Source organism: Nelumbo nucifera, chromosome 2 (genome assembly GCF_055504915.1).
Source record: "Nelumbo nucifera cultivar China Antique chromosome 2, China Antique-T2T, whole genome shotgun sequence".
NCBI classification, from domain to species: domain Eukaryota; kingdom Viridiplantae; phylum Streptophyta; class Magnoliopsida; order Proteales; family Nelumbonaceae; genus Nelumbo; species Nelumbo nucifera.
The window spans coordinates 44167715-44187574 of NC_142650.1; the positions used below are offsets into that span (position 1 = coordinate 44167715).

The following is a 19860-nucleotide window of genomic DNA, read 5'->3' on the forward strand; positions in this document are numbered from 1 at the left end:
ATACAGGTAATTAGAGGGTTTCAAAATACTTCTCAGACCAAAGAGAAAATACGACTTCTAACCTACCTGAACAAATTTAAACAAATTTAGGACCAGCTAAAACCACCTAGGCTTGGGCTTCCAAGTTGGTTATGTCTTCTCCATCTAAGGCAAAACAATCAGGTTTTGGGCCTAGGATCTCATCAACAACAGAATCAACAAGCTTCAAACGGAAGGAGATGATAGTGAAAGATTTGATGATCTTTCCTTTACAGCAGTATTTCTCATCAATAGGATTCCTTCACGGGTTCTTGGCATGAAACATCCATTTACCCTCTTATATCCTGATAAAGAGTTATTTACTGTTCCCCTTAAAACCTTTGGTTGTACATGCTTTGTTCAGATTCTTGGCCCTCATCGTTCCAAGTTTGATCCTAAGGCCTCAAAATGTATTTTCCTTGGTTATGCACAAACTCAAAAGGGATATTGCTGTTATGAACCTACTTCTGGGAAAAGATTTGTTTTAATGGATGTCACTTTCTTTGAAGATGTACCCTATTATCCAAGGGTTTCTCCTCGAGGGGAAAGTAGTGAGGTTGGGATTAAGTCGTCAGAAGTTCATTTACCTGTCCCATTAAGTGAAGAGGGGTGTAATGGGGAGGGTTGTCAGAGGTGCAGGGATGTGAGAGCCTATCACAGACGATGGAGGTAGGTTGATTTTGGTCATCAGCAGTCCAGGCCGGCCCCAGTTCCTTCTGCAGATCTAGATCCAGGTACCACAGTCTTTTCACCAGATACTATAGACGAGAGATCTTCCACCATGGAGCCTTCACTTTCATTGAATGACCTTGACCTTCCCATAGCAGTCCGTAAAGGCAAACGCCTTTGCACCACATCCACATCTCACCGCATTTCCCAGTTCTTGTCCTATGAACATTTGTCTTCCTCCTACAAGTCTTTTCTTGCATCCATTGTTGAAATTCCCATTCCCAAAACAATACAGGAAGCCTTGTCAAGTCCTGAGTGGAAAGATGCAATAAAAGAAGAAATGCATGCTCTCATCAGAAACAATACCTGGGAGATAGTTGATCAATCTAAAGGGAAGAAATCAGTTGGATGTAGATGGGTGTTCACTGTGAAACATAATGCTGATGGTTCCGTTGAAAGGTGTAAGGCCCGATTAGTTGCAAGGCAATTTACTCAAACATATGGTATTGATTACTTGGAAACTTTTGCAGTAGTAGCAAAGATGACCACTATTAGAGTCCTATTATCTCTTGTAGCCAGTTACTCTTGGTCGTTGTATCAGATGGATGTTAAAAATGCCTTCCTCAACGGAGACTTGCAAGAAGAAGTTTACATGCAGTTGCCTCCTGGATTTAATGGTACAGAGACAGGAAAGAAGGTTTGTCGGTTGAACAAAGCCTTGTATGGACTAAAACAGTCCCCCAGAGCTTGGTTTGATAGATACAGACGAGCCCTTGAAAGGTTTGGGTATGTACAGGCCCAGTCAGACCACACCTTGTTTATTAAGAGAGTGGATTCTTACTTAACCTTGCTTGTTGTATATGTGGATGATATTGTAGTAACAGGAGATGATAATAGTGAGATAGAGTCCCTTAAAGAACTCCTTCATCAAGAGTTTGAGGTAAAAGATCTGGGAGAACTACGATACTTCTTGGGCATTGAGGTAACCAGATCGAAGCATGGGATTTTTGTTTCTCAAAGAAAGTATGTTCTTGACCTATTGGAAGAAACAGGAAAGTTGGGTGTTAAGCCTACTGACACACCTATTAAACAAAATCACAAGATCAGTGCAGAGGGTGGAGAGCCCCTTGAAGATAAAGCTATGTTCCAACGGTTAGTTGGAAAACTTCTCTATCTTTGTTTCACTCGACTCGACATCAGTTATGCAGTCAGTGTGGTTAGTCAGTATATGCACTCTCCTAGGACTACTCACCTCCTTGCAATTGAGAGGATACTAGCATATTTGAAGAGGTGCCCAGGCAGAGGCATTTTATTCAAGAATAATGATCACATGAAGATAGAAGTTTACACAGATGCTGATTGGGTTGTGTGTTGATGATCGAAGATCTACCTTTGGATATTGTGCTTTTGCAAGAGGTAATCTTGTCTCTTGGAGGAGTAAGAAACAAAATGTTGTTTCTCGTTCCAGTGTTGAAGCTGAATATAGGTCCATGGCAAATGGTGTAGCTGAGATTCTATGGTTGAGATCATTATTTGAGGAATTAGGTATTGTTTATGAGAAACCCTTGATGTTGTACTGTGATAATCAGGCTACCATCAATATAGCCCATAATCCGGTACAACACAACAGAACTAAGCATATTGAAGTGGATCGACATTTTATTAGAGAGAGGGTTACATCTCAAGAAGTATGCCTACATCACCTCCGACATGCAGTTGGCAAACCTTCTCACCAAGGCGGTTTCAAGGAAGAAGTTAGAGGCAAATCTATGCAAGTTGGAAATGACAAGCATCTATTCTAGAGTTGAGGGGGAGTGTAGAGAACACTAATGTGGACCCCACTAAGGTGATCCCCTCTGTTCGTATGTCAGCAATAAGTTATGATTAGGATTAGTCTTTTATGATTTCAGCTTTATCTTATCTTGCCATGTAAGAAATTCAGTCCTTTTATAAGTATGATACTATGCATATAAATTTAAGAGTGGGGCGGCTGTTTCAAAACAACCAACTCTCTCTTTTCTCAAAATCTCTCTCTCTCTCTCTTCTCCCTCTTCTTTTCTTATTCTTTTTCTTCTTCTCTTTTAAGTGTTTGTTCAATCTTGAACGACTACACAACCAAAGGTTTTAAGGGGAACGGTAAATAACTCTTTATTAGGATATAAGAGGCTAAATGGAGGTTTCATGTCAAGAACCCGTGAAGGAATCCTATTGATGAGATATACTGTTGTAAGAATAGCATCCCCCAAAAACGTATAGGCACATTGGCGGTAAACATAATGCTTCTGGCCACCTCCAATATGTGTCTATTCTTTCTTTCAGCAACCCCTGTGATGTATGAGGACAAGTACTCTGATGGATAATCCCATGTTCAAGCAGATAGGAGGCTAATGGGTTTGCAAAATATTCTTTTGCGTTATCAGATCTAAAAATTTTGATTTTGACCCCAAATTGGGTTAAAATCATCTGATGAAAGATCTGGGTTAATGCCGGAACCTCATCTTGAGAACGCATGAGATAAATTCATGAAAAACGAGTATAATCATCAACAAACAATAGGAAATATATGTACACCCCCTGGTAGTGGTATGGTAAGGTCCCCAAACTCTCACATTTCAAACTAGACATCTAGATGATTCAAATAAATTGGGAAACAAACTCTTCAAAGCCCGAAAAGATAAATGGCCCATCCTATTATGCCAAAGCATAGCCTGATTAACAGATTGAGAAACACAAGACTTCTTAGTCTCACTATCTTCCCAATGAGAACTCCCTCCAAGCAGATAGACTCTATTTGCCTCACGGCGAGTCCCAATCACCTTCCTTGTCTCCAGATCCTGAAAAACACATCGATCTGGGAAAAAGGTTACTGAACAATTCTAGTTTTTTGTAATGCTACTAACTGAAAGCAAGTTAGTACTAAGCTTAGGTACATGCAAAACCGAAGATAAGGAAATGGCATTAGACAACTTGATGTCTCCCTTGCCAGAAATAGGAATGAGGGAGCCATCAACAATGGACACTTTGTCTCTGACGGAAGATAAGTGATAGGTAGTAAACAGTGATGGCAAGCCAGTCATATGGTCAGATTCTCCTGAATATATTATCCATGAATGTTTTGTATTACCTGTAGCTGAGGCATGGTGAGCTGAGGCCCGATTGCCTGAATGAGCAAAAGCTGAGGTAGGGGGTGCTAATGGTGTCTGAGGAGGTGGAGCTTAATTACCAACTTCATTTTCTAGCTGAGTTACAGCAGCTAGGGCGTCTAGAGGAGTGCCTCTTGTGCTATATGAGATTGTACTATCAGTGTTAACAGCCATATTTGCATTCCCCTTTTTGTTTCTGAGTTTTGTTGGAACTAGATGTGGATGCAACTTCCAACAGGTATCTTTAGTATGTTTAGGTTTCTTGCAATGCTCACATACTAGGTCCTTCTTAGCTTCCTTCTTCATGTCTCTTTCCTTATCACCCCCAGATTTGGGCTTAACTGCTGCCAGAGCTGATTCAAAAAGTTGTTGTTGTAGCATAACTTTTCTCCTAGTCTTTTTGCTGTGCACTAAGGAATAGGCCTGGGATAGAGTTACATAGTCTCTTGTCAACAATTGTTGTCTCACAATATCATATTCAGAATTTAGACCATCTAGGAATTCAAACACTATTATTTTCAATCTGCTTTCTGTAAGTTTGTGCATCCTTCTGACTTTCCCATTCAATTGATTCAAGGTGGTCAATTTCATGCCACAGGGATTTCAAGATTGAAAAATAAACAGAAACTTGCTTCTCACCTTGCTTGAGATTTTTAACCTCACACTTAAGCTCATAAGCCCTAGCAACATTAAGGGGTTGAGAGCAGGTTTCTTTCACAACATCCCAAATAATTCTCCTGAATCCACTTAGCATAAGTGGGATGGGAGTACATGACAGAGACCTACTCCCAACCCCTTAATGTTGCTAGGGCCTATGAATTGAAGTGTGAGGTTAATAACCTTAAGCAAGGAGAGAAACCAGTCTTCGTTTACTTCTCTACTTTGAAATCTGTGGCATGAAATTGACCACCTAGAAACACTTGAGTGGGAAAGTCAGAAGGATGCGCAGACTCATAGAAAGCAAGTTGAAACTAATAGGGTTTTTGAATTCCTAGCTGGTCTGAATCCTGACTATGATAGTGTGAGACAACAACTACTAACAAGGGACAGTGTGACCTTATCTCAAGCCTACTCATTGGTGCATAGTGAAGAGACTAGGAGAAAGGTTATGATGCAGCATTAGCCCTTCCCACCAGCCTTGGCAGCAGTTAAACCTAAGTCTGGGGGTGATACAGAAAGGGATATAAAGAAGGAAGATAAGCGGGATCTAGTGTGTGAACATTGCAAGAAACCTAAGCATACTAAAGACACATGTTGGAAGCTACATCCTCATCTAGTCCCAGCAAAACTGAGGAACAAAAGGGGTAATGCCCATATGGCTGTTAATACCGATTCTGCATCCTCATCGGGCACAAAAGGCACGCCTCTAGACACCTTAACTGTTGTTCGGGCTGCCCTAACACAGTTGGGAATTCAGCTCAATCATCTCAGTCATCATCAGCTCCTTCCACATCAGCCTTTGCTCATTCAGGTACTCGGGCCTCACCTTACCATGCTTCAGCTCCAGGTAACACTGAACATTGTTAGGTAATAGACTCAGGCCAGCCCTAGTTCCTTCTGCGGATCCAGATCCAGGTACCACAGTCCCTTTATCAAATCCAGGTTCCCCTGAGATACCTTCCACTGTTGCTACTTTACCTTCTTTGGATGACCTTGACCTCCCTATTGCAGTCCGTAAAGGCAAACGGCATTGCACCACATCCACAGCTCACTGCATTTCCTAGTTTTTGTCCTATGATCGCCTGTCTCCCTCTTACAGGTCCTTTCTCACATCCATTTCTGATATTCCTATTCCCATAACAGTGCAGGAAGCCTTGTCAGTTCCTGAGTGGAAAGATGCAATGAAGGTTGAAATGGATGCCCTTCTGAGGAATAATACTTGGGAGCTAGTTGACCAGCCTCAAGTAAAGAAACCGGTTGGATGTAGATGGGTATTTACTGTGAAACATAATGATGATGGTTCCATTGAAAGGTATAAGGCCCGGTTATTTGCAAAAGGATTTACTCAAACTTATGGTATAGATTACTTGGAGACTTTTGCTCCAGTGGCAAAGATGACCACTATTCAAATTCTGCTATCCCTTGCAGCCAGTTATTCTTGTCCCTTGTTCTAAATGGATGTTAAAAATGCCTTCCTCAATGGAGACTTACAGGAAGAAATCTACATGCAGTTACCTCCTGGATTTTATGATGCAGAGACAGGTAAGAAAGTTTGTCGGCTGAATAAAGCCTTGTATGGACTAAAGCAGTCCCCCAGAGCTTGGTTTGATAGATTCAAACAAGCCCTTGAAAAATTCGGTTATGTATAGGCCCAGTCAGACCATACATTGTTCATTAAAAGAGTGGACTCTTCCTTGACCTTGCTTGTTGTATATGTGGATGATATTGTGGTGACAGGGAATGATAACAGTGAGATTGAGTCTCTTAAACAACTCCTTCATCAAGAGTTTGAGGTGAAAGATCTGGGAGAGCTACGATACTTCTTGGGTATTGAGGTTGCTAGATCTAAACACGAGATCTTTATTTCTCAAAGGAAGTATGTTCTAGATCTATTAGCAGAAACTGGAAAGTTGGGTGTTAAGACTGCAGATACACCTATTGAACAGAATCACAAGATCAGTGCAGAGGGTGGAGAGCCTCTTGAAGACAAAGCTATCTTCCAACGGTTGGTTGGAAAACTCCTCTATCTTTGTCTCACGCGACCGGACATCAGTTGTGCAGTCAGCGTTGGCAGTCAATATATGCACTCTCCTAGAACTACTCACCTCCTTGCAGTTGAGAGAATATTAGCATACTTGAAGAGATGTCCAGGTAGAGGTATATTATTCAAGAATAATTATCACATGAAGATAGAGGTCTATACAGATGCTGATTGGGCTGAGAGTGCTGATGACAAAAGGTCTTCCTCTGGATATTGTGCCTTTGTAGGAGGTAACCTTGTCTCCTGGAGGAGTAAGAAACAAAGTGGCAAGGTATTAACATTATATCGTGTCAATGAAATTTCCAATAGAGTAGGTAAGCAAGCAAGTTCCTTGAACATTCAGATTCTTGATATTAGTCATCCTTGCCATTTTGTAGATATTAGGATGTCATTGGGTCTAACTGCTAGCTTCTTGATATCATCTTGTGTAGCTCTCACATTTAATAACCAGAAACAAATTCAGCCATTGTATATTACATTAGTTTGAAAGATGTTGCCCCTTCAATCCTCTTTTTATTATCTTTTTGAGTGGACAGCAACAAGCAAAGAACCAAGGAAGCTGTCATTAAATCTATCCTTTTGAGGGTGGTAAGTTGGCTGAAGACATTAAGGATCTTTGAGCCTTTCTCTAAGGATGACATTTTGAGGGGATGGGAATACATGACAGGATCCTCAGCTTTGAGGCTAAGCCTATTAAGGTAATGGTGCCCACCACCTTTGAACCTTGTCAAAATCAAATTTGATGGCTGTAACATTGGCAATCTGGGATCCTATGTATTGGTGGTGGTGTTATAGACAACTCAGATCCTTTATTTTCAGGTCCAATGTAGGAGACTCCACTAGAGAAGAGTTGCAAGCTGTACTACAAGGTCTAAAGATTTGTAAGAGGTTAAACCTGGTATAGATAGTGGTTGAAGGAGATTCCAAAATTGTAGTAAGGTGGATTAAAAAGGATATTCAGTGCACATGGCAGCGTCAACATACCAAGATAAACAGCTAGCTAGAGAAATGAGAGTGATCTGGATATGGAAAGAGAGAGAGAGAGAGAGATTGTCCTATTTAGGCCTCATTTAAAAAATGCAACTATAGTTTGTCCATAACAAAGAGAGGTTGAAGAGGATGTAGCTCATAGAATTAGAGTGGTGTGGATGAAATCAAGAAGTGCATTTTATCATGTGATGGAGAATACCAATCTGGTTAAAGGGAAAATTTATTAAAAAACAGCAATATTTTATGGAGCAGAACATTGGGTAGTCAAGAAGCAGCATATCCAAAAAATAGTTGTAGCAGAGATGTGGATGTTAAGATGATCGAATGGGAAAAATAGGAAGTATAGGATAAGTGTAACCCATCAAAGAAGATCTAGGAGAAGAAAAGAGAAGCAAAGAATGCCAGAGAACTGAAAGAAATCTGTCTTGGGTATGTGGCAGCACCCACACTACCCTATTATGTTAAGAACTTAAAAAAAAAATAAAGTGAAGTGACAAAAATGCCCTTGCACCCAAAGTTTAAAATTTCATCATGTATCGCCCATATGTATTGTATTGATGAATCACCGTATAAAAAAATATAAGGGGATCAAAATATAAGTGAGGTTGAAATGGGTATTGTGGGAATTGTCAAGGCATAGGGAGGCCATGGCCCCCTCTGCTACTGTCGGAGTGTATTGATACTTTAAACCTTATAATACACATAAAATGCACCTCACGACAATGAGAAGTGAGTGTGTTGGTGGGAATTTAAGAGTAGCACTGATTGGGTGATAAAAATGAGGGAAAGTAGATTACAGTGGTTTTGCAATGTGCATAGAGGAAACAATTGGCTTCAAATTGAAGGCTCCAAAAGAATTAGGGATAAGGCAAAAGGACCATGGCTTCAGGAGTGGGGGACATCTTCAGAAATGAAGCAGGCCATATTACTGCATTATTTTCGGGTACAATTGGTGGGGATTCACTAAGGGCCAAGATAATGGTTCTGAAGGAGGAGTGTGCAAACAGCAAGAGACATGAAAGTAAACAAAATGATAATTGAAGGTGATTCATAGTTAGTAATAGAGTGGCTGCAAAAGAGGGAGAATGCCATATGGACTTGCAGGAATGAAATACAAAAGTTTTAGTGGTTTACTAGAGACATGGAAGTAAGTTTTCTCTGGGTGCACAGGGAAGCCAATAGCATGGCTGATTCTTTAGCAAAGCAATGGGTGGGGAGAAATGAAATGTTTTGGGCACGACTGTAAAAGAAGAGAGGAAGAGAGATGGCAGAGATAAGGCATTTTATCTCAGAATCTGATTGTATATATGAACTCCTCTCTGTTCTATTTTAATTTATAAATTTGAAAATTGTTGTTAAAAAAAAGTCCATGGCTTGAAGTTGTGCAAATCAATTTGAGAATTCACAATTTAACCATTGATATATCCCTAGAGAGTTAGAGAAAAGACTGTTGAGTTGAATTTGTATTCTTAATGTCTTAACCTTGCCCTGTTTCCTATCAAAGTCAGTTCTAGACATTACTTTGACTCCTATAAATTCAGAAAATGTAACTTGTCAACAGAATTTATTGTAAGCGGTGGCACACCTTTGAAGTAGAAGAGTAATACAAATAATTCTGGCTGCATCTCATGATAAGGACCTATGAATTATATAGTAAATGGAAAATAAGATACAAGAGTCCTACAAAACGCATCCTACTGTAAGTCACATTAGTGACTAGTGAGACTGTTTACAAAATAAAGTACATAGCATGTTGTTATTATTAGTTGTAAAGGTATTTGTTTTTTCTTTTCTGAAGAAAGTAAACTATTGCATTGCAATTGTAGAAGGTAAAGTATTGTAAAGGTGTTTGCTTTAAAATGTCTATTGTTTCTGGATTTCCATTCATATAGGTATGCAACTCAATTGACTTTTGATGTTTGGTATGAAATATTGGGGGAGCAGAGCATTTCGTGTTCTCACTTTGACAAACAATTTTCTGTTCATGGAGGTGCTGCGAAGTTTAGGTAATCTTGTAGCTGGAGATAGTCAGACTACTCATGTTGTTCTTATTGCTGGACAAGATATCACAGGTTTGTAAACCATTTCTTTCACTTTCAAGAATTTGAAAGCATTATTTCTTTCACATATTTTATTCAAACTGACAGATTATGGAATGTGCAGATAATGCCATCTCGGCATTAATAAAATGTTTGAAAAGTGAACACCGGGTCTTGAAAAAGGTAAGCTTAATCATTATTTATTAATTCTTATATAATGAATCCAAAATCATGTTTTTTGATAAATATGTGAAAATCATGATTATTTGTTAAAACATTGTGACTTTTTCATTTGATGTAGGAGGCAGCTTGGGTTTTATCTAATATTGCAGCTGGTTCCCTCGCACACAAGCAGTTGATACATTCCAGTGAAGCAGTTCCTTTACTATTGCGTCTTCTTTTAACTGCACCATTTGACATACGAAAGGAAGCAGCATATGCATTGGGCAACCTCTGTGTTGCTCCGATGGAAGGTGCTGGACAACCAAATGTGATTTTGGAGCACTTGGTCTCCCTTGTTGGTAGGGGATGCCTTCCTGGGTTCATAAACTTGGTTAGATCTGCTGACATAGATGCTGCTAGACTTGGACTTCAATTCTTGGAGCTGGTAAACAATCCAATTTTTCATCTAATGGTTACTATGTGATGTTTTACCTTAAGATTTCTTCACTGGTATTTGGTCTCACTATAGTGGTTGATCAGTTATTTCATTGGCTTCTCTATTAATTTCCTCAATGTTAAATGCTTATTAGTGTCAGTACATAGTCCTAAGGGGAAATAGCATCCGATAATAGAGACGGGATCTGCTCCTCACACTTGGGCGCCTCACATGCACATCCACCGTGCATTGGAAACATCTCCTGTGAATAATAACTTAAAAGTACGGGAGATGTTCCCAATGCATGGTAGGATGTGCATGTGAGGCACTCTCTGTGAGGAGCAGATCCGGTCTCCCGATAATACCTATATGTTGATCCTTCCAATTATGAGTATATCCTACAACCCAATTTAGCCAAGTACAATGTACCTTCCACTAGGTTTGCACTTCATATGTGGGGAATAACTGTCAACTTCCAATTTTATGTATGAATTGTGATAAAAGACTATTCTTTTTTTCTATTTCCTAAACCAACTCAAATTAGACACTAGGGTGCATTTGACTGTAGAAGCAGAAATGGATTGGAAATCTATTTGCACCTCAATTCTATGGAAATGAAGGAGATATCCTCTGGTGTCATTTTGAATTCACTAAAGCACATAATTCAAAGGCTAAAAATCCTGGTCCTGTCAAATTCTCTGAGTCAGAAAGTGGAACCAAATGCCAGGATTTGAAGATTCTAATCTGCTGTCAAATCCAAATCCACCCTAATTCAAATGCATTCTATGGACAAAAGGATTCTTACTGAAATGACAATAACTAATGATCACAAAAAAAAAATAGTATAGAAAAATACACGATTGGCATTGTTAGGGTATGATATGAGCCAATCAGATCCAAGATCCCCGTTAATACTTATATTTAGTGGGCTTGGTTCATTACAGAGGATCCATTTATAAAATGAATCTGTTTCAAATACAACAATAGATCAGATCACAATTAGGAGTTTAGGACCAAGATGGAGTTTACCATATATGCATTTTCCTTCAGATTCCAATACATAATAGAAATATGTAAATGGATTGCATATTTATGCACCTTATGAGTTTCAGACATTTGGTTAGGGTCCAAATCCAGGTCTGATGCTGTTTATCTCATTTGAATTTGGACCTTGATTTTGGCTTGATCTGATTTAGATTATATTCTTTTCATGTTCTAGATATCAAATACCATATCAAACTCCTTGTCTTAAGTTCTTCCTTAAAATGCAAAGATGCAGTCACAACTATGCTAATAAAGATATCAAAATATGCAATAAAGCACATCATATGAAGTATGTAACAGTAAAAGGACCACTCTCAGCCCAGGCTTTTTACTTTACCATTGCACTAAGTAATGGCCCCTAAATATGTAGCAGTACATCCACAAATAAAAGCACTCTTTGGGGGCCAAAATACTGAATCTCTTTGTGTCAAAATTAAAGTGTTGTTATATTCTGGTGAGGGGTTCTTGGTGCATCCTGTGTCTGTAAATTTCTCTAAAATCTCTTTGTTCACATCTTTGGTTGTCTGGATTTTGTATTATCCAAAAGTTAATCTCTTGCTGGTCTAGTCAAGTTTCATGTTTTTTTGTCTTTCATTTCTGTTTTGTTGGTGAAACTTCCTCACCATCTACTGTAATTCTTTTAATAATTTTTTCTTCTTTAATATCAATAGAAATACTAAAACTATAAAACACATGGTTGATTGGCCAGCAAGGGTCCTAAACTCCAGCTTAATCAAATAGTCAATGACCACCCATAACTAGGCACATCAAAAACATTTCCAGATTTTGCACCTGCATGAAAGCATGTTTTCTCCAAGGAAGTGGCTTTTCCTTCTTTTAAGGTTGTGGTATTACTGATTATTGTTTCTTTACCTCTATGAATCACCAGTGTGTCCACGATCGCAGTCATTATGTATGACTTGCCATCATCTTATTATTACCATCACCATCAGAAGCTTATCTTTTAATTGTTGGCAATCAATCAAATTAATCCTGTTCTGTAATTCTATTATAGTTTAGGACCTATGCTCATATTTTGTATCCTCTACTGTATGTATCATAGTCAAGTTCTTCCCTTGAAGATTTTTAGTTAGTAAGCTAATGCAATTCTTATCTGGTATTTTTGGACAATATGTAAAATAGACAAAGTACTAAACCTTTGCTAGAAGGCTTTAGATGCTTCTCTGCTTTTGTTCTGTTAGTGTTGCATGTTTCTCAATTCTCAACTCTTTTTTTGGGTCTTTTTGATTGGTAACTATCAAAACTTTATTAGATAAGAATAAAGAAAAGAAAAAACATTTACAAAATGGCAAGCATCTCACAAGTTTTGGGCTGGTTCTTTCCCCTAACCCCAGCCTTGGTATTTACATACCTTCTACATTCAAATTACCTCAAAATTGCCATTCCCTATTCATCCCTTGCTTGGCAAGTGAATCATCCAATCTGTTTGCTGATATTTGAACCCAAGAAAAAGTGATGTCCCCTTCACTTAGCAAACCTCTAATCTTCCTCATTCTGTGTCAGTATTGCCATTGCTATTAATAATTTTGATCTAGTCATGCCACTATCACCTTTGAGTCCCCTTCTACTTTCAAGTTGTTGTAGTTTAATAGCCTGCCTAATCTCAAGCCTTGTAGTGTTGCTAAAAGTTCAGTTCTTGTCATTTCCCAACTCTAATTTTATTATGTGGATGCTTTATCTTCCATGATCTTGGTGTGTATCATACACAGTTCTGTATCATTGGGCAAAACTCTTGTGAAAGGTATAACTTCTCAAAAATATGAAAAAAAAAACAAATGCTATTCATAGAAAATGTACAGTTTGTGAATAATATAAATTTTAAAAAATATGGTGTTTTATTTTAAATACTTCATTCAATTGCAAATAATGATATACATATGCGTACGGTTAATAGAGTATACATGCATTTGCCTAGCAGAATTTTCATTCCATACTTATAAGAGAAAACATCATGAATTCATCTTCAATTTTTAGATCTCTTTACCATACTGCATATTTTTTATAGAACTTTGGGCCTTTAGATCTGTCCCCCCATGTATTGGTGATTTTGTATGTTTCCAGTGTTATCAAAGCGTTGACGGTTGACTAGTTGGCCAACTAATCAATTGAGGGCCAACACCAATTGCATCACTAACTAGTCAGTTGATACTCAATGATAGAGCTGCCTAAGACGAATATGCATTAATTAAGTCAACTAGTCAATTAGACTGATCAACCTAGTCAACCACAATCATTTTAAAGCCTTATCTATTTGCTTGTACCTCTAATTATTTGAAATAATATTGAAAATGTCTACATTTTGTTGTATTCATGCTGCTGCTTTAGATGATGGCATACAATATAGAAAAAGGGATAAAATAAAGGCAGTGGAGGAGTTTCTTTAAAGCTTTCTTCCAATGAGTGGTGTGTTAGTCTGGGGTTGCCACAAACAAAGGGCACATGAAATAATCTAAGTTGCTCTCTTTCTTTTAAGACTTTTTCTTTGTTTGAAAAACAAGACCAAATTAAATGTTCAAAGCATCCTTTTCTTGCATAATTGTAGTTTATATTAATTCGTTTATGAGATTGCATCAATATCTTAAATAGTTAAATTTAGAACATTTCTTAATTTTTTTGTCATGTAGTCAGTGCATTGACTAGAGGTACCTAAATGACTAGTCATCAATTCACCACATTGATAAAACTGGTTTCCCCCTGTATTTTCTAATTTTGCATTGATGTCCCTGGTTATACAATTTGACTTCTTCCATGCCCCTTACCATTAAAAACATCTTAAAACTGTTGGTTTAAATCATGAAATGACAAAACTGCCCTTGATTCTTCTGAATTTGTGACAGAACAAAATCTATTTATTCTAAAATATTCTCCCTATATAGAAATGAATAAATTGAATGTTCTAAACCAAAAACCAAATACAATGGGCGCTTGTAATGCTCCTTGTTGAACTTCAATGTTATGCTCCTTGTTTTTAATGGATTCAGTTAAAAGCAAAGTGCATATAAAACATTACAGAAAGCAATAACAGATTTATAACTTTATGGGCTATTGGAACATATTGTGGCACTAGCATCTTTGGTTTAACATAGGTAGAAGATTGAAGATTTATGATAGTCATTTTAAATATCTTAATTCTTAATTTAATTGGACTTGTGTGAAACTCATTTGATAACAGGTCATGAGGGGAATGCCCAATGGTGAGGGGCCAAAGCTTGTTGAGAGGGAAGACGGAATTGATGCCATGGAAAGATTTCAGTTTCACGAAAACGAAGACCTGAGAAACATGGCAAATGGATTAGTCGATCGGTACTTTGGGGAGAACTATGGCCTTGATGATTGAAAACTGGATTCTTCAGGACACCTGATCCATGGCTCTTCAGTTGACCGTCTTTCTAGGCTCTCAGCTTCAATACATGTATGTATTTAAGATCCTCCCCTGCAAATTAGGTCCAACTTGTGTTTAGCCTATTGTATGATTTTGTTCATTTATGAGTACGGTGATATTTCACTAGAATTTAATGTATCCGAATTCCATAGTTGTGTTTTCTTTCCCTACAAGTCATTAGAGTTGCATATGCATTCACAGACACTTAATGTTATTTATGCTATAGATTTTACAAGCGTGCATGTCCGCCACTCTGAATGCGCAGAAAGCTCCCAAAACCAGTCAAGTTTTTTCCCCCCTGAATTAGTTTGGCCCGTGGAAGATAAATTGGTGTTAACAGCAGATTGGAAACTGACCACCTTGAGCTTGTGGATCCGATCCTTGCTTGCCTACCAAAGTAGAGGCATTTTATAACTCAAGAAAGAAGGAACAGAGGAATCAAGCACTGCTTTTAACTTTGTTTGCAATGTTCCTCGAGTCTTCTGATAGATCAACAGCACGTCTGGTTCTCTCAGTCCTCGGGAGGATGGAGGAAGATGTCAGGGGCCAGCCTAAACGGCCTGATGGATTCTGTTCTGGTGAAGTGATGAATGGACGTAGAACACCGGCATCATCTCTCCTGCGTAGAAAAAACCTTAGATGCTTCTTTTTTGCAATCTCCACATTCACAACTTCCCCCCCCCCCCGGAATGAGGTGTTGGAGATGTCTCCACCTCACCAAGAGGGCAACCGAGCAGTTGTAAGAGCAAGAATTTTCACATAATCAAATTGTTCCCATTTATGTGAGTATGCTATTGGAATGGTGCTAACGGGCCCACCCGACTGAGTTCAGATCTTCTCCTCACACCAACCTCACCATGCCTCATATCCGCACATTGAGAACATCTCACGTACTTTGTTTGTACTGTCATTTACAATAGATGTTTCCGATACACGGTGAGATAGGGCTCTGAGGTTGGTGTGAGGTGCGGTCTGAGGGCAAATCCCTATTCCACCCGGCCCCAGGATTTGTGATTCATGTGAAAAAAAGGGCAAAACACCAGGCGAGCTGTCTTTGACAAGTATCTCTCGTGTATTATGCAATTTCTTTATACTGGATTTGGCGTGGAAGGGAAGCAACGAGTTCTACAAAGGATTCACCTCTGAACATTTGGATCTGACATGAACCAGAAACAGAAGAATAGAAGAGTCATGCCTATGAGTTTCAAAGAGAAGCTTCTTCAGCAACAATGCATTAATGAAATATTGGTCGTCAAAGTCATCAGACAAATGGCAACGGCCAAATATTTAGGTTACGTTACAGATAAGTACCCTATACTTTGGGAATAATGATAGATAGGTACCCTGAATTTTTACTTGCAACACTTGACTACTTGAACTCTCAAAAATAAACAGTTGGGTTCCTCCGTATTCTGTCAGTTAAACATTGCATAATGTTAATCTGTCCATGTGAGAACGTTATCATGAGGAGACATTCAGTTACCTGAGAATGATCTTAGAAATACATGAGAAGGATATTTTTGGCATTATGCAATGTTTAATTAACAGAATACTAACTGATGGACCTAAGTGTCTATTTTTGAAAGTTTAGGGTACTCAAGTGTTGCAATTGAAAGTTCAGTGTACCTATCTGTCACTACCCCTAAGTAAGGTTCAAAATATTGATACGCCTGATACGCCGGTATGGGTGTATTGGGCGAATCGATACTCTTTTTGGTGGTTCTTTTTTATTTTTTTTCGCCAATTGGTTCAGGGGAGCTGGTTTAGGTCTTCGCCACACCCTGAACCGGTCAGACCACCGATATACCCACTATAGGGGCATATCAGTGGGGTGCTGGAACGATACGTATTAGCCGATACGTGCTGATACTTTGAACCTTGCCCCCAAATATAGGGTATGTAATTTACCCAAATAATTATTGAAAGAGAGACAATATGGGACTCCCCACTTGAGCATTCCCCCCAAGTGCCCTATAGCCCATATCTCCTGTGCATTGGAAACATCTTCTGTGCTTGTCATGGGAATCCAAAAAGACCAAATGATGGAATCAGAAAATAGTGGCGAGAATGCAATAAACTCTGAACATCAGTGGAGAATGAAAGGGAGAATCTTTCCAGTCAGCTCTTTCCAGTGACTGGAAGTTAGGAGGGTTTCAACTTTGGTTGAGCTGCATTGAGTGAGCCATGTTGAAAAGCTACTGAATCACTAGGAAAGTGATTTATTAGCTTAATTAAAGTATAATGTGGCTTTTCAGTTGGAGCCATCTTGCAAAGCCAGAAGCCATTATGTGAAAGCCCTCACAAACGGGCTTCAGCTTTGATTGAATTGAAATTAGCTTCATTGAAAAGTCAATTTATTAACTAAATTAATGTGGATTCTGGTTTTCCAGATTTTTTAACCAAATATAGCTTCTATCCTTTCCATGTAGGTTCCCGGTCCACCTTGCAAAGCCAAAGGCAAATAGCCATCCCAAACGGGCACTTAATAGGGTTGGAGATACATTGAAAAGAATCCATCACATTTAGCATATGCCTATAACATTTCTGGACCTTTACAGTTTGATTGTGGATTGTGCATTTTAGAGATGTCTCACAAACCTGCCTCCGAGGTTGCTGCCCAGTCCCTAGATCTGAATTTCACAGAATACTACCACCGTCACCCCTAAGGCCAATTCTAAGCCCTCCAACACCTTAGCCGCTTCCCGGTACAACTTTGCCACCGTCACCACTTCCTCTCTTTTCCTCAACACCCAATTGACCAATCATGAGTCTCTCCCTTCCTTCTCAGATTCTTTCTCTCACTTCAACAAGGCCTACCCTGATTTCTCCTAGACCCATCTGGCTGACCGCATCAGAGCCTAGGAACACTCAAGGTTCTAAATACAACTTTGTCACCGTCATCAGAGTCTCTCCCTTCCTTCTCAGATTCTTTCTCTCACTTCAACAAGGCCTACCCTGAATTCTCTTAGACCCATTTGGCTGACTGCATCAGAACCTAGGAATACTCAAGGTTCTAAATATCAACACGGGCCGGTACGCCAGTGTTAGTGCTTTTTTTATGTTTCATTTTTTTTCAAAATTGGTTCAAAGGGGCTGGTTTAAGGCCCAACTACCCTTTGAACCAGTGGCTGACCCGATACAACCCCTGTAGGGGAGTATCAGGAAGCCACCGACATGATACATATCAGCCGATACGGGTTGATACATGTCAATACTTTGAACCTTAGGAATACTACCACCGTCACCACTTCACTGAAATTCAACAGAAAAATGAACTAAAATTCATCAAAAATTCACTGAAATTTCATAGAAATATTCACTGAATTTTCACATAAATATTCACTGAAATTCTACAGAAAAATGAACTAAAGTTCCACAAAAATCCACTGAAATTCCACATAAAAATTCACATCACTGAAATTCTACAGAAAAATGTACTAAAGTTCCACAAAAATACACTGAAATTCCACATAAAATTCACTTAATTTTCACAGAAATATTCACTAAAATTTATGTCTGCATAGGTTCAAAGACAAGGTGTCAAACAACAATTGATTGTTTGTGACACTTGGTAAAGTGGGTGAAAAGTAGTTCCTAAATGGGTTGGGTTTGGTTCAAGAGAGGTTGGACTGGTCTTGAACTGATTATTGATCAGTTCTATCAAAAAGACCTAGGACTGAACAAATTATTAATTGGGATAATTAATAATTGTACTTGACAACTATAATTACTTATTATATAACAACTTGGGACTTCATTTTTTATAATATAACTGTAAGAAAAACGATATTAAACAGAAAGTTGTTTATATGTTGATAAACAAATGTTTTAAACAAAAAGAATATATATACTGTCTATTAAATTTACCGTTTTAGATATAAAATATAACAAAAATTACAAGAAAGAAACAAAACATGAGATCCTTATATATCATTAATTATATAATCAGATCAGAACAGCAAAAACCAGTCCTGACTCAATTATAATTAGGACACAAAACTCAGAACCAGAACTAATATAATCAATAGGGGTTCTATCAGGCAGACCCAACTTAATTGACATCTCTAGCGAAAATGGGTGCTTGGGTCAAGTTTTTGAATGTGATTATTTTGAGGCCTTATTCTTCACTGGAATGTATGTAGAAAGCATAGAAGCAGCATAAAAGCCAATTTCCAAAACAGGGGATTATAATTTTTCAAAATTCCTGGCATATGAACACCTGCTATGTTTCTTTTATTGGATTAAAGTATTAACTAGTTACAAATAGAAAACTCAAAAATGGGCTTTTATTGGATTAAAGTAATCAGAAAAGGTACACATGATTTTGTATATGCATCAAACTTGCTATGTACCCCCACCACCACACACACACACACAAAAATACACACTATTTGATCCATAGCAACAAAATACTATCGTACTGAGCAATCAAAGATGTTAAGAAGAAAACAGAACCTAATGCAACTTACACATCCTTGGGTAAAAATTGGGCTTATCTCTTTATTCTCTTTGTGTAAACCTCAGGATATCAAACCCTTATTGACCTTGCTTGGCTACAATTTGCAAACTGATTATGGATCAATGAAGAAATGATGTTATAACATCTATCATTTTCATGGAGGAAAAAAGATGATAAAGCATCAAATAGCACAATGTACTTGATGATAGGTGTCCAGGAATTAAGCAACTTAATGAAGTTGTACCACCAAGGTTAAATAGAGATAATCCGAGTAATGCCAAAGCTGATGTTATGCCTAGTGTAGTGGAGAATCCTATATTTCCATCATATTAACCAGTTAGTTTTGTACTACTTTGTCTTTCTGAGAGCGTTGTCCATTAATGTAGTACCCTTTTGAAACTCACTTTCCACATCTCAAACTTTCACCATTTATTTTCCATCAAAGGAAACCTTTAAATCATTTATATGGTCAAACCATACTTCACATTCAAAAACAATAACCACATACAGCGCATTATCTCATATATCTATGGAATATGAAAAAAAAAACACATTTTACAGGGTAGTAAGCTAATTCAATTTAAATAAGGGGAAACACATATTAATAAATAAGCATTTAAATCTTCTCCAAGTGGAGAAGAACGAGTTCCTACATGTGCTTAACAAATTTAAAAAAAAAGAAGAAGAAGAAGAAAGAGAACAGAAGAGCTTCGAGATTCTTTCTCTACTGAAATACAAGAATTGGCAAGGTAGAAAACAGACAGAGAACTCGATCCCTCAGTATTAACCACCATGA

General features: G+C 38.2%; 1 protein-coding gene across 4 annotated transcripts in view; it reads left to right on the forward strand.

Annotated features, from left to right (window-relative positions):
- LOC104588673 (importin subunit alpha-9) overlaps positions 1–15394 on the forward strand; it is a 51469-nt gene extending 36075 nt beyond the window's left edge. For 3 of the 4 annotated variants that reach the window (XM_088898457.1, XM_088898458.1, XM_088898459.1), the window contains 4 exons: positions 9512–9593; positions 9685–9743; positions 9862–10167; positions 14396–14834. In XM_088898457.1, coding sequence (XP_088754583.1) covers positions 9512–9593; positions 9685–9743; positions 9862–10167; positions 14396–14560 — 612 coding nt within the window. In that variant the 3' untranslated portion in view covers positions 14561–14834. Of the gene's footprint in view, positions 1–9511; positions 9594–9684; positions 9744–9861; positions 10168–14395 lie in introns of all 4 variants that reach the window. The other variant, XR_016082627.1, reaches the window with a different exon arrangement.
- The last annotated feature ends 4466 nt before the right edge of the window (positions 15395–19860 follow it).